The following is a 15869-nucleotide window of genomic DNA, read 5'->3' as shown; positions in this document are numbered from 1 at the left end:
TTCCAACGGCATACCTACAGAGAAGGTATTCTCCAGGCCCACTTTCCCGACTAACGATAAGCGGTTGGTTATCCGGGAAACGACCTGAAGACGAGATATATTTTGGTCAGCGGCGTACCTCCCTCATGTACGGTCTCCGTACACAGACTTCGAGGGTAAGAGTCGAGCTACCAACAGTTAGCTCTCCATCATCAAGAATAATAATAAGAAATAACTAGAAATTTCACCATTGGCCTTTTTCAGGGCCAATATAAGTATTAACGTTCATTACTTAACCTTTAATCTCATCGGTTGTTTTAAGGGCAACCTTAGTTTAAGCTACCTTACCAACAAATACATTTTTACTACCATTTCCGGAAACGTTATTAGTTGATTAAAAGACTATGTAAAGCTGGCCACTATTAAACCAAGTCAGTCATTCACTGGCAGACTTCACGAGCAGAGTTGTTCGTCGCAAGGCTGGGAACCCCGGTGACCGACGACCCTAAATTACCCTCTTGACTCTAAGCATTAAACCAGGAATCACCGAACCTCTTCAAGGTCTGCGCTGGGCAAACCTAACAGCTATGAAGAAAAAAAAACTTGAGCCAATGGGACAGTCTCCAACAAGCAAGCATGACGAACCAATCTCCTTATCTTAGATCACCAAAACAACGGGGTCAACAAAAAAAGAGGTGCTTTAGACACCAACGTCTTTGACGTTATACTAGGAGACGTTGGGAAAAATCTGTACAACTAGCTCCAAAGCTTCGGACTTCATAATTTTTCTCCCGATCAGTATAGAGCTTCAACAGCAGGCCAGAGAAAATCACCTTGAGGTATCCCGGCAGTCACAATTGCTGCTAACTTCAGTCAAGAAAGAGTTTACTTAAGACGCTCAACAGTCTTTTTTAGGATAATCGGACGTCGAACTACCTTGCCAACAAATATATTAGAACTTAACAAAGTTGACAGAAAACAGCCTTTAGGGGTCACAGAAGTCTTAAGCATGCCAAAAGTCGCAAGAGGGTGAATTGAAAGAAAAACTTCAAATGTATCCAATAAATACAATTTCAGGCGTCAAAAAACTGACGCAGAAAATTTATTGAGATTGGAACAGCAGCGTCAGTATCGACAAACAAAGAATCCATTACGTGAGAGATCAGCTTTTCATTGTACTCTCACAGTAATCTCTTAAATATTTCAGTTTTTTAAATAAGTAGAAAAATGTTTTTTTATTTTTGTGGCAATAAAAAATGTAGAGATTAAGCTCCAGGATTTTGTGGCTCTGGTAATAAAGTTGTGAGATAAGAGAAAAAAATTTTTTTTAGTACATATTTTTATGAGCTTTAAATCTTAACAGCTTCAAAAAATAGCCCTTTTCGTAAACTATACGGGAAAAAGTGCAAATCAACGGCCGCTTATGGCCAATGATTATTTTATGGCATAAGGAACGTTCGGTACTTTTCAGCATAACTATATTTTTTTTTATTTTTACAGCTTACTATTTGACCAAATAAACTGTATGGAATCCCGAACAAATATGTTTTCAATAAGAAGACTTTTGTTCTAAGAAGTGTCAGGAATATATGTAAAATTTCTTACTGAAAACTTTTCACATTACATGTCAACACACGACGGTGTTCCATTGAATAAGTCTCGGGCAAAGCCGAGAGGTGGGGCCGCTAGTGTTATATTTTTATAATATGCTAAGCAATTAATTCTTCCACTAATATTCCTACAATATCATAAAACATTTTTTTTTAACTGTAATGTACGTAAAAGGTTACTTCTTATTGTTGCAAACATTTAGATATGTTAGTATATAATTGTTGGCAAAATTTTCTCATTTTACATTTTGAACACTTTGCTTATACTAACCCTTTTTTCGAATAACTACTTAATTGGAAAATTAATTGTTCTATACTTGAAATCAAATCTATACTACAAAATTCAGTATGATAAAATGATTTTTTGAGATCAATTTTTTACATAGCTTAAATTTTTGTTGTTAATGCATGCAAAGCAGACAAACATAGAAAGCATTAAAACAACAAAGGAAGAAAGTTGACAGAGACAGTTAGTAGTGTTGGATATGATTAAAACATGCAATGGTGACCACCACGGTTAACTCCTGGTTTAGCAATTTTTTAGAGGTTATTCACGGTTCACTATGGACAGAAGATATAATAGGGTGCTGCTCCACTATCCAAGAGTACGAAATGTGATTTGAATATCATGAAAAATTCAGTTATTAACAATGTTTTTGGATGAGATCAACCAGAAATTTCGCCAGGATTTTTATTGAATGTTTTCTTGCTCCCACAGGCATAAATACTGAGTCTGAATGTGTAAAACTGTTTAGGTAAAATAGTAGAATAAGGTGAAGGAAAGCGTAAGAACCTAGAAATTGGCCAACGAAAAAATACAAGTACTGATCGAAAATGTATGTATAAAGAACCTTATAAAAAAGCATTTTACTAACTCGCCCAATGCGTTTTTCGAGTCATTTTGTATCAACATTTTATAAATTTTCTACCTTTGTTTCATACAGTTTTATAACGTAAATGTTATTGTTTCATAAAAAAATTTTTTTTCTCTGGATGCACTCAGTTCAATAGCTTTCGTTCAAACTTCATGGACGTACAGAAATAGTTGATACAACTAGCAACTACATAGAATTTTATAGTTTAAAAAATGAATAGATTTACTTTATTTTCTCACATAACATTTGCATTCATGGTTAAGTACTTTGATAAATAACTTAGAACTATAAATATTCACAGTAGAGCAGGTGTACTATACACTGATCTTCAATGATTATTTTGTTAGTTTTGTTTTTTACTCAAGGTTTTTAAGCTTGTGTAACTCTGTGTCTAATGCACTTTTTTAAGCATTTTTCATTTCCTTGAAAGTGAATAAAATTATTAATTATGAAAATTAATTACAACATAAAACAGTACAAAAATCTTTCAAGAGCCGCGAATTTGTTCTACTAACTACTAACGTTAAAGTTTATTGCCAGTTTGTGTCCTGTATTTAAATTAGATATCTTTTTAAAATAATTTTAATCGATTGGATTTTGCACAACTATTAATATAAATTCTTTGTCTGGCGCCACCATTATTTCATGCTTCTTGCTTCTTATTCGAAGAAATGTCAAATCATTTGTTGGATCCAAATCTCTTACAACCGAGCGTGCCTTATCCGACAACTGACTTATTAACCCGGCATACTGAACAGTCGTTGTGTTATCCATTGTAGATTTTATAGGGATACCTGCAAATAAACAATAAATAATTAATATAGAATCCAAAACCACTGCTCATTTACTTAAACTCAGCTTCTACAACTTAAGGCATATCATATATGTTTAAAGGGGTTTTGATTCGTGACAATTAGAACCAGTTCAACAAGATTTAGTCACAATTGATCACATAATATAAAAAAATTATATCCTACAATTAGAAAAAATGGATTTTCAAAGCTCATTTTTCTTGTTGACCAATTTTTGAAAACTTACAAACCTGCATTAGTGTATTATTTGTTGAATGAGAAAATCGATTTGATTTTCGTTCCTTATAAGTGCATGCATGAAAACTTTAGAGCTAGCTTCTCACACAATAAATAATTTGAAATTTTAACCTCACAATTTTGTGGACAATATTATTCAAAAAGTTAAAACTAGCTTTTGGTAATAAAAAGTAAACAAAACAAAAAAAAAAGTAATAAGTACACTTTTCAATGAACAACAGATTTTTGGTTTTACAGCAAATTTATGGATGGTTAAAATATCATTTACCAGTAATAAGGCCTTTTATTTTAGTCCAAGCTTATATGTTCATTATCAATTGAAAGAGATTATGTATTTTTAATTAGAATCGTGGATTTCACAAATTATTTGTTAGTACGTAATATTTAGTTGTAGTTTCAAGTATCTGCTTATAAGGCTTTATTAGTATAAAATAAAATACCATCATATAAATATTATTAACTTCACGTTCGTCGGGTGCATAAATAAGTTACGTTTGAGTGTTTTATACTTTATTATCTTATCAGTTTCACATTAGAACAATCACTCATAAAAGCAAGTGCTTTGACCACTTTTACACATCGGTAAAATTTTATTTAACAGTAATAGTGTACGCTGATACGAGGGTCCCTATTTTTTTGACGATGCTTCGATTTATAAGAAAATAATGTTTTAGTTACCATAGTATAAGATTAATTTATCAAAACTGTGGTGTTTTAGAAAAGCTGTAAAATGATGTTGATAGAACTAATTTTTTCTGTTGTCTAGTACTTAAATAAGAGATTTATTCGAATTTTAGAGGATTCAATTAAATTCATTATTTATTTAGATAAGTGCTAGAAACTCTTGAAATTGTCTAAAACTCAGAGTTACTTATATTTACTACGAGCGCATTAGCATTGCCTCACGTTTTAAGTGCCTGTAATTCAAGACTTTTGTGCAGAGCATCATGTGTATTTTTTTCATTCAGTGTAGGTAAGTTTGTATTCTTCTGGCCCTTCAACTCTACAGTACTTTTCCACACGGGGCGCAAAGTAACACTTTGCACCCTCGGCAAAAAAACTTCGTTCGCAACTTAGGTGCCAACAAAGCTGTACTTTGCGCCCATGGAACGAAACGTCATATTTCTTACTTCCAACCTTTTTTTCAATCTCCGCATGTTCACCAAGCTTTAAGTAAAAAAACTCTCTCTGTACCTGGTACGCATCCAACCAGGGCTAGCATAAGATATTCTTCGGGCTTGTTGCATACCCTGGTAGCATAGGCCACGGGAACGAAAATAATCATTTGCGGACGTGAAGTGTCTCATTGCACCCTAAGCAACAAAAATATTATTTGAACGTCGAGTGCAAACGTACATTCTTTATAGGCTGAAGCTGTACTTTCCATCTATAGCACGAAAACTACTATTTACTCCTTAAAAAATGTTTGACTCCTTTACGATAAGTAAAGTGTTTTGCTATTACCTTTCATGTAACCAAAATTTAAAAAAAAAGTTGTTTTTCTTATGCACTAAACTAATTAATTTGTCTGTTATAAATAATTTAAAAATAAGGAAAATTGAAATTATTGACATCATTAGAAGGGCTTCGTCGGAAGCACAGTATTCTCATTAAGAACTTTACTGTATAAATCTATTGTAGATAGTCGATTTTCATATATTCTAGTCCAAAAGATGACACTGACAACATTGTTATTTTTTCAGTTAGTACTTTTTGCAAATAACTAAACAAAAAAAAACACATTTAACTTTTTTAAATTTGTTGTCGACATTTTACATACATTAGAAAAAAATTACCCTATAACTTTTACAAGATGAGATAACTTTGATCGTTAACATAAAAAATGTTCATTCACAAATAATAAAGGATAAAATTCTGAACATCGGCCATTAAATTGTAAAACTTTATTGTAAACGTAATTACGTGAGAACCAAAAAAAAAAGAAATGCCAGCAATAGGTCCAAAAAATGGTAAAAATGGCTAAAACAGATTTTTAGCTTTCACCAGAAAAGGAAATTCGGACAAAAAATGTTCTGCATGAAAAACATGACAATATCAAGACGGACAAAATGAGACCCAGTAGGCCTGAAGTGGCATTGCCGTTTTTCCGAAAATCGACATAAAGTGCCAATTTCGTTCTGTTTTTCGATAGTTCGTGACTGACGTTGGGAATAACATTTTTACTTTAATTTTGACAAAATATGGGTTTTGTGATTCATAACAACTCCACAAAATTAAGACGATCGGATGTAAAGTGCTTGCAAACTGTCAAATAATTAAAGAAAAGGACCTTCCGATAAACGGCTCTAAAAAAATTGTTAGACCAGTTAGAGCTATTTTTCAAGATATCTACTCTGAATAAGTTTTTAATCTAACACTGGTTGAATTCTCGTACCCCTCAATTTTTTGTAAGTATCTTTAAAATTCATCAAAAAATAGTATTTTTTCGCAAAGTACCAGTGGCAGCACGGTGTGGGCGCGCTGCCGATGTAGGCCACACCCTTATTTTCACATTGCCGTCAACACGTTTTCAAATGAGTTGCTTCGAACTGATGCAGTCGGCAAAATTATCCATATTTCCTGATCTGAGCATCGTAAATTGACAATTGTTTTGTTTTACAGGGGTAGCTCGTGTTAGTATCGAGATTGCACGTATGAACACCATAATAGTAAGAAAGATAGCTGCTGCAAATATAGTATTACAGTAACTGCATTCTTTTTTTTTTGTTTTCACATGCTTTAAGATGATCACATCGCTTACAACATACCAGAAGATGATGTTGCTAATAAAAAAAATAGTACAAAAATGTAAAATAATTGTAACAATTACGAAATTTATTTGTAATAATTACAAAAAATGATTTTCAAATTTTTTTCTTATAGTTTTCCATACATTTAATACAACGTGATACGCTTGTAATATTTTCATTATCGCTTATATGACTATGAATATTTTATACATGCACGTATGGACGCGTGATAACGTGCATATGCATAAAATAAGCATAACATTGCAGCAGCTACGTTCATTACTAGTGTTACGTCCGAAATTCTAAAAGTGAAAGGTGGAACTCGTAGATTCGTTCTAAAAATGAATAAATTTAATTTTCGTTCGTCAGGTACCAGCTGTCAGCCTAAAGGCCTTATTTACTCTTACTTACAGTATACTTTTCATTTAAATCGTTAACTAGGCGTTATAGTGTTAGGTTTCACCGAATAGTATGTGTGCAGTAGTGTTAGTGTGTCATACGCGGGCTGGCGTTGACCTACTGTTTGATTTTATATATTACGTAATGCAATAGTAGCGTATCTTATTCGTCTTGTTATCTCACGTCTTTGTCATACGTTGTCTATTTAACTATTTCTTGATATCCAATATATTCATCAAACTAAGAGTTATGTTTCTATCGATCAGAATTTTGTATCTTGGAATAATTCATATAATTTAGTAATTGGAATATTTTTAAATTAAGAATTAAATTTAATCAACAACCAAGTTATATCTTGTCTGATGATTTAATGAATTAGGAGAAGGCGTAATTATTTGATTTTACAAATAATGTTAATTATAAAGGTTTAAATTTACATTTAAAATACTTAAACAATTAATAATTTTTCTTAACTCAACTTACTTATGTAATCGGTGGTAAGCCGCTACTTGCCCACACGCAGTCGCAAGATCTTACAAGGTCGACCGCAACGATCCTACACGAGAATACTCGTGCCGATAACAATAATTAGGCAGCTACTTTTAACGCCGGAACCCAAGTCAACGATCCTTTCTTTCTAGTTCCACTTACATTCACTTTTTAGGCGAGTCTACAGTGGCCTGGTTTGCTCGAGCTTTTGTTACACAGCTTAGTCACCAAACTAAGTCTTACATTTGCTTGAAATGCATGATTCTAACACGCAGCATAGTGACCGAATTAACTCTTACACTTGCTTAAGGAGGTTCAATCCCTCGGTATAGTCCATGCAACGCTCTCTATAGTTTGGTATGTCGTTTGTCTTTCTCGCTCTTCTGTGACCACATAAACTTTCGTAGTTCTTATCTCGGTTATTAATTAATTCTTTCTCTTACTAGTACCCTGAAGATGTTCCATAAAATTAAATACGATCATTAGATATGTTTTGATAATTGATACAATTTTCATCTAAAGTTAATTTTTAATAAGTAAGGTAAATGCAGCAGAAGTGCTTAAAAAGACGACAACCTATAAGCCTACATGTTAAAATTAGCTAAATATGTATATTAATTACTCGTTTCCTAGGAACCTCGTGCCTTCAAATTTTGACAGTGTCATTTTGACAGTGTCATTTTTAAATCGTTTACCAACAGAACTTCTTTAAAAGATACAACAGAACGCACTCTTAAACCTTTACAGTTACTTTAGAGAACTTGATGAAAGCGAAAAGGCAAATATTCTTATGTGCAAGGAGTTTTTGTACTCTTGCATTTAAGGAGGACACCTCAGGTTGGGGATCCGAACGACCAGTCAGAGCTTAACCTGATAAATCTCGATTGACACGAGCACAGTTGTGATGCAATAGTTATACAGTAATTGATGGTTGAAACTGATGATCTCTCGGATTTTACATTAAGTACAAGTTGCTGTGAAAATTATGCATGGTATTTCTTGTGGACACAAGCAGTAAAGAGTATTGAAGTTGTTCATTATTCACATTCTTGGATGCACTAGTGCAAATTGATGTTGTAAGATGAGGGCTTTATAACTTTGTTTAAGGCTGCAAGCGAAGTTCGAGTTTTGCGATAGTAGCTTGTTTCAAAAGAAGTAAATTATACGTCACGCGATTGCAGAAGCAGGTGTACTACTCGATGTTTGAAGATCGCTGAGCTTTTTCTTTTTATAATTTTAAAACGGAACTCTGTGCTCCGATTAAGTACATGACATGAGATGTAACACGCCATTCCCTTAGCTGATTGCCGCTCTAAGAGCGAAAACAGTCAACACTATGTCAAGTACTTAAAATACAAACACATTCATTCTATGTATATGTATATAAAATAAATATATTCGTAATTTATTCCAAGATGGTGGCTCAAATTTAGTGTGAAACTCGTTATCGCTTAAATGATTACAGAAACAATAGTTCTTTAACCCAAAATTCAAGAAATTTTTCTATTCTTTCGTTATGTTATACCAAAAAGGTGGACTTTCCACGTGATTTTGAGGTTATTTTTGAGGTTATTGTTGACATTCAAAATATAAATTAAGGCCTAACATTAGATTTTATAATAAAAACCAGTACAGACCTATCTACTTATGGAAAAAGTACTTAAATATATTTTTTTCTGTAATTATTTGAGCAAAAACGACGTTTACACTAAATTGAAGACACCATCTTGGACTTAAAAAATGAATTTTGGTAGAATGCCCATCAGCATGTATGACTATAAGTTAATACCTTTATTTTAAGCCAAAATTCGTTTCGATTAACTCAATACAATTTTGGACAACATGGGGTCGTCACTTGACAAAGAACAAGTAACAAAAACTTTTATAAAGTGCAAACCTCTAGGGCAAATTAAACGTTCACGATTTTTTCTATGGTTGTTAAGGTTGTAGTTGTAATTTGTTGTAGTATACTTTACTTACAGCAAAGTTCTTACGTATTTTATAACCTCTTGCAAAGTTCCCCTCAGACGACTTGATCATCATCTTACTGGATGCTATTGACAGGGCTTAGTTATTATCTCAAGCACACCTCAGCTATTAATAACTTTAACAGAAAGATGTTTTTGAATAAACCATCTAATAAGTTGTACCTGGTGACTTTACCTAATGAGTTGGCCAGGCGTTGGCTTTTCTTAGTAAAGAAAGCCTCTGAAGATCCACCTCACATCACCAGAAAAAATCCACTATTTGTTGTAAAAATTCAGGTAAGTGATGTTTCAGTAAAACCAAGAACAAAATCTCAATAATTTTCGATGGGATTCGAACTCACGTTCCCTTGAGTTTTTTCTACTAGGAGGCTAGCACGCTTACCACGAAGCCATCGAAGCTCTAATTGTCTTAAAGTATAATTTATTGTTTGAATGTGCCTTGGGCGAGCAAGTATCGTCAATAAGAAACCCAACAGTTTTTTTATTTTATTTATCAATTAGTTGTTTCCTTACGCCTGCAAGCATTAACGATTAGATATTCAACAGTTTTTTAGTAATGCTTATGAGTAAACTGTTTTCTTAGGATAGCAAGCATCAGCGATTACTAACCCAACTGTTTTTCAGTAGTAATAATTTATGAATGGTTTTCTTAGGCAAGCAAGCACCGACGATAAGAAATCCAATAGATTTATAGTATTATTAATCTTTAAAGTGTATCCTGGAGCTAGCAAGCATCGGCAAGAAGAAATTCAACTGTTTTTTAGTATTAATTGTTAATAAATTGTGCTCTTAGGCAAAAAAGCATCTGTGAATAGAAACTTGACTGTTTTTTTAAGTATTATTTATAATTAAATTGGTTTCTCAGGCGAGCAAGAATCGGCGATAAGAAACGCAACTGTTATTAAGTACATAGTTAGTTCATCAAATATTCTACGCTAATTGCCGAAGCTTGCTCAGTGGCGAGCGTATTTTATAATAAATAATTTTTGTGAACAGTTGCGTTTTTAATGCTTGCTTGCCCAAGTATTTATATTATTCACTGAGTTTAAAAAAACAGCTGGGTTGCTCATCGCGGATGCTATTTTGCACGATTACATATTTGGCTAACCAACTTTTCCTGTAGTATAGTTGGGGTTCTGATCACCCATGCTTGCTAGTCCAAGGAAACAATTTATTAATTAAAATTACTAAAAGAACAGTTAAGATCCTAATCGCAGATGCTTGCTTGCCCAAGAAAACATTGAACTAGTAAATAATACTGAAATTAAGTTAGATTTTCAACCCTTAATACTTACTCGCCTGAGGAAATAATTTATCACTAAGTAATACTTATAAACAGATTTTATGTCTAAACCCTGATGCTTGATTGCATAAAAGTACATTTTATCAATAAATTATACTGAAAAACCCGTTAGGTTTTTAATCTTCAATGCTTGCTCGCTAAAGGAAACAATTTAATAATGAATAACACTGAAAAATGGTTGGGTTTTTAGTTGCTTAGATGCATGGAATTTGAATTCAAAAATTAATTAATTTTTTAATATCGCAAATCTTATATTATTCTCAAATTTTTTTTGAATTTTCAATCACATGTATCATTTCATTTTTAAAAACACTTGTTTTTTTTAAGTTTTGGACTTCACTTTGAATGTAAATACCTACTTCAAGAATATTGTAAATCACGGTGTTGAAAGGATGAATGTTTCTTAAACATTTTTAAAACTAGATTTTAAAATTAAGTTAAGTATTTGTAATTAGCTGTGAACACATTTGTATTGTTTCTGTTTAAATTTTTCTAACAGTGACATGGATAACAACGATTTGATTTGTATTTTTTTTTATTTTGCTCGTTAATTTCCCTTACATTCAGTGCAAGTTAGATTGTTTACTGGAAAAACTCCATCTGTTCCATTGAACTTAGTAATAGTTAGGTTATGCTTGAGACAATCGCTGCAATCTGTAAATAGTACCTAGTGGGATTAATAATGAGCATGTCATCTAAGGGGAATTTCGCAAAAGCTTATAGAATACGTAAGAACTTTTACAATAGATAGAGTATACTGAAACAATGGCAATACGACCTAACAAAACCACAGAAAAAAAGTCATGACTATTTAATTTATAGTAGAGGTTTGTACTGTATAAGAGTTTTTTTATAATTAACTCGTTTAACATCATTATTTACATGTCCTGGAAGCTTTAAGAGTATTTTCAACGCGATTTCTTAGTATGATTGAAGTCCAATTCGGCATTGACACTTTCACCTTAATTTGATTTCCAGCAAGCTAGTTACAACAAACTTTATATTACGATGACGTTTTCCTTACGCAAATAACCAAAAATAAAAAAAAAGTATTTATTTTTCAACAGCCCTATGTCATCTCAAACACAAATAGATTATATTTGAGCAGTGTTTCGTACGATAGCAAATAGCTATACATCCGTGAGCTCTTTCTTGCCTGAGCCTCAAAAGGTAGGCAAATAGAGAAGAGGAGCTATAGGAGAGGAAGAGCGTAGCAAGGGACAGTGAAGGAGGATTAGCTAGATACACGAAAGCGAGAGGACCAGGCCCGCGAGATCAGAAGATACGCGCAATTTCCCTCACAGATTAGAAGTGATAACAAAGTAACTTAACTACTAGCCACGCCTTTATTTATTCACGCATCGAGAAACTCACGTAACAGCTGGTGTCAGAAGTTGGATACGGACAAAATTTTTTACGTTTTGTCTCTTGGGTGGAAAACTTTTTCATCTGTGAATACAAAAAAAAGTAAAAAAAAAAATGTTGCTCATAGCAAAGTAAAAAAAAAGTGTCAAAAGCGCCAGACGCCAAATTCAGTGTGTCCAACGTCATAAAAGAAGGAATAGAACGACAGAAATAACCTGAAAAAAAATCTTCAACACTGCAAGGAGACCAGACGAAGGAATAATTGTAAATCAAGCTAGTGGATCGATATACCAGGACGCTGGAGGCAGCTACCATTTACTAAACTCAAGGAAATATGGAAAAGAGAGGACAATCAGCACAATCAATATCAAGGACAGGGGATCCACGAGGTACAGATCAGCGCAGTTTTATTAGATATTTTGGCAGGGACGACTTGGTAAGTACTAACTACAGAATATAAAATATCTGTTTTATTTTCATCCATCCATCCCCAGGGAAAATTAAAGGAAGAGGTACTTCCTTAATAAATTTAGAGAAAAGACCCATCATACTGTATAAAAATTACAGATTTAATTTTTATTTATTATATTCTATAAATTACTAATGATAATAAAATATCCCAAACACTCAGTCTAGTATACCCCATAAATAGTTAACGAAATTAACAAAAAAAGAAAAGATAATAATAATATAAACTAAGTTATAAGCGTAAAACCTAACGTCGGTCTTATATGATACAGATGCTAAAGCTAACTCGGATATTACGAAAAAAAAAAAAAACTGAGGTAGCTTGAAAGCAGAGAGGGAGTAAAACTTAACAACAAAAAAGACCTTTTATTTGTTTTCTTACAACCAGAACTTCGCGTGATATTTAATACAAGCACCAATCTTATTAAGAACATAATTAAGGAATTTGATGTAGATGGATCACAGAGCACAAAACTGCAAGAGCAATTGATGCAAAAAAATTGGGCAAAAAACACACAAAATAACCTAATAGAAAGCAAAATAATACAAATAACGCTGGAGTAAGACTCTGAGTCATTAGCTAAATGGGAGAAGGCAGACAAGAAACATAACTTTTCATGATAAAAATGCTAAAAAAATTAACGCCAAGTATACAACGCAGGCAATATATCACAGGCAAGACGTAAGCGATAACGAAACTCATGCGCCACTTCAAACAGAACCATATAGATCTCTCTCACTTGAAAAATTTACTACCCCCACCAAGCACAAAAGTAATACAATAAACATGAATCGAACCTTTTTTAATCAGCTTAACGACCAAGTACAAACCAAAGATAACTTAAATCTGCACGATATAATGAAAGAAGCAACTACACAGACTATGCAACAAAATACAAATTTAACACGTACAATCAAGACACCCATTATTACAGCAAAATTGCAGAAAAGTTACGCTGCGTCAAACACAAACGCGAACCTGAGTAGCTCAAGAAGAGTTAGTAATCGGAAGCGATAGGGTTATTCGCGATACAAATTATAAGAATAATTATTGTAGACAAAATACTACGACACCGCTTCATTCTTTCGAAAAATTTGAATCAGGTTGGGCAAATAAAAGATATTTAAACGTCCAAGATCAAAGTTTATTACCCCCACTTTATACAAGAAATTTTAATTATAAACGTCCATTGCAAAACACATTGCCATCACTAAGTCACTTAGCAACAAATTTACCAATATTTGATGGCGATCCCGTTGAGTTACCTTTCTTTGAAAAAATGATGAGAATAGTATCGTGGACAGGAGGCCCTTTAAATGAAAAAAATTTTATAGGTTTACTGGTAAATAAATTTAAAAAAAAGGCAACTGAATTAATACCACGCCTAGCGCAGTTCTCATTTGTAGACAAATTTTTAGTAGAATTGAAAAATAGATGTAGCAGCATCGGTAGCGTTGATACATTATTAGCACAATTGAAAGTAATTAAAAAACACAGAGGCGAACTAGGAGAAGAATACAGTAGCAGCGTTCAAAAAATGAACAATAGAATAATAACTTTATACGACTCAGACATGATACTACCACTTAGGCAACAATAAGAAGTGAAAGAGAGAGCTGAAAAACAAGCCATAAATCAATACACATACGGGATACAAACGTCTTATAACTACAGAGTGACTGCCTTTATTCAAAAACATTGGGCGAAGCTATTGTAGCTAAAAACGAAAAGCGATCTTAGCCCACACAAAATAATGCCAGCGCGAATCAAGGTTCAAGTATACCTAGCAAGAACAAAGGCAAAAGATACAGACTGACGCGGGTGATGCAACAGCGATAACCCAAATTATACGGAAGGCAATTATAACTATCGGACTAATTATAACTGCCCTTCTAACACGAGTAATCCAAACTACAATGATGATTATAAAAGGAAGAACAGTATTATTCAAGAAATAACAGTAATGGTTACAAAAAGTGGAATGGTAACTGCAATCATTATAGAGATAACTATAACTATGATAAAAATTATAACAGGGGCTACAATTACCACGACAGAGGACCTCTGAATAAATCAGATACTGCACCTGATGAAGGAAAAAATAGTTGTGGTACACAGCATTTAAGCACGCAGAACGTTCGTCGTGCTTTCCAAGCACCGAGCAGGCCCCTATAATAGAAAGAGAGATAGAGCATAAAAATGAGACAGAGGCAGCCGAAGGAGAGAAGCGAACGGAGCCAAATAAAATATGCATCGGAGATAAATCTAGCAAGGTGTCATACAAAAATAATTATACAAAAAGAAAAAAAATTAAAGCACCGCTAGAAACAGACTCCAAGGAGGCTTCTTAAATAGCTGAAAATAAGCAGGAAGAAAAAACATGCTTGTTATGTATTACACCACCACCGGACACAACAATTTTCCGTGCAGCCTTACCGCACTGCCGATGAAACTAGGATCACCGACTATTTCACACGGTACATGTGGGCGCTGAACCTGAGCCAGGTGCCTGAGGATCAACACGTAAAATACGCGCGTGTTTACATGGGCACTGAGCTCAACGATGCGCTGAAAATGTTGGTGAGTCCCAGAAGTCGTGAAACTCTCGGTACAGCGAAATAAAGGCAAAACTGATAGGTCATTTTGACGCTAATCGCAACAAGTATGCCGAGAGTATAAAATTTCGAAGCATCGTGCAGAATCCAGGAGAATCTGTCACCAGTTTCACCTTGAGACTACGACAGGCTACGATCTTTTGCGAGTACGGATGATTTTTGGATCGAATGCTCATAGGACAAATGCTCGCTGTGTTAGAGTCGCGAGAGATGTGCGACAAGATTATCGCAAAGCAACCGGACAGCTTCACTGCAGCGTATGAAATAGCGTACAATCTCGAAGCAACTCGTAACATAGCCGACAAGGTTAAAAATGATGCTGCAAACACCGAGACAACCAACTAGCTATGTTACGAGAAACCCCTGTTTTGAAAGGGCAATTACCAACGGCAATCAAAATCGACTCCACGGACTAACCCAAAGACACCGAGGGATGGCCATCCAACATGTGCAGGCTGTGGAGGAGCTCACCCTCGCAGCCAATACAAGTTCCTGGACCAGGATTATTTGAAAAGTAGAAAAAAAGGTCACATTGCCAGGGTCTGTAAATTCTAGCCGAGAAAAGCTAAGATTCACCAGGTGGCCAAAGATGACCTCCCAGCTGACGATGTTGATGAAGTGGACTACATGGGGAACATCGAAGTAGTCGGAGCGTTCAAAACATCATCCAAGCCACTGATCGATGTTAACCTAGAGGGAACTACCGTCCAGATGGAACTTAACACCGGCGCTCGCTGTTCAACCGTAAGAAGATCAAAGTTGTAATCACTCAAACCAGGTTCTTTCTTGCAGATGGCTAACCGTAAGTTCGTCAGTTACACTGATCATCCCATCAATTGTGTCGGTAGTCAGCGCCACCACTGGATCCACGACTATAAATCTTGATCTCTACGTGGTTGACGACGCAACTGAGATGCTTCTCGGTCGAGAATAGATCTCGGAGTTCGTGCGCGAAATCAGCTTCGAGCACCTCTTCAC

At 34.3% G+C, this 15869-nt stretch overlaps 1 protein-coding gene across 1 annotated transcript in view; it reads right to left on the bottom strand.

The window, feature by feature from the left end:
• Positions 1–2612: 2612 nt before the first annotated feature.
• The window catches only part of robl (dynein light chain roadblock), an 81744-nt gene continuing 68487 nt past the window's right edge, over positions 2613–15869 (bottom strand). Inside the window, exon 3 of the mRNA XM_014350990.2 lies at positions 2613–3258. Within this exon, the coding sequence (XP_014206476.1) occupies positions 3047–3258 (212 nt within the window). The 3' untranslated portion in view covers positions 2613–3046. The remainder of the gene's footprint in view (positions 3259–15869) is intronic.

Source organism: Copidosoma floridanum, unplaced genomic scaffold (genome assembly GCF_036245765.1).
Source record: "Copidosoma floridanum isolate Cflo_tuat_1 unplaced genomic scaffold, Cflo_Japanese_pri ptg000030l, whole genome shotgun sequence".
Classification (NCBI taxonomy): Eukaryota; Metazoa; Arthropoda; class Insecta; order Hymenoptera; family Encyrtidae; genus Copidosoma; species Copidosoma floridanum.
This window is presented reverse-complemented; position numbering and strand designations above follow the sequence as displayed.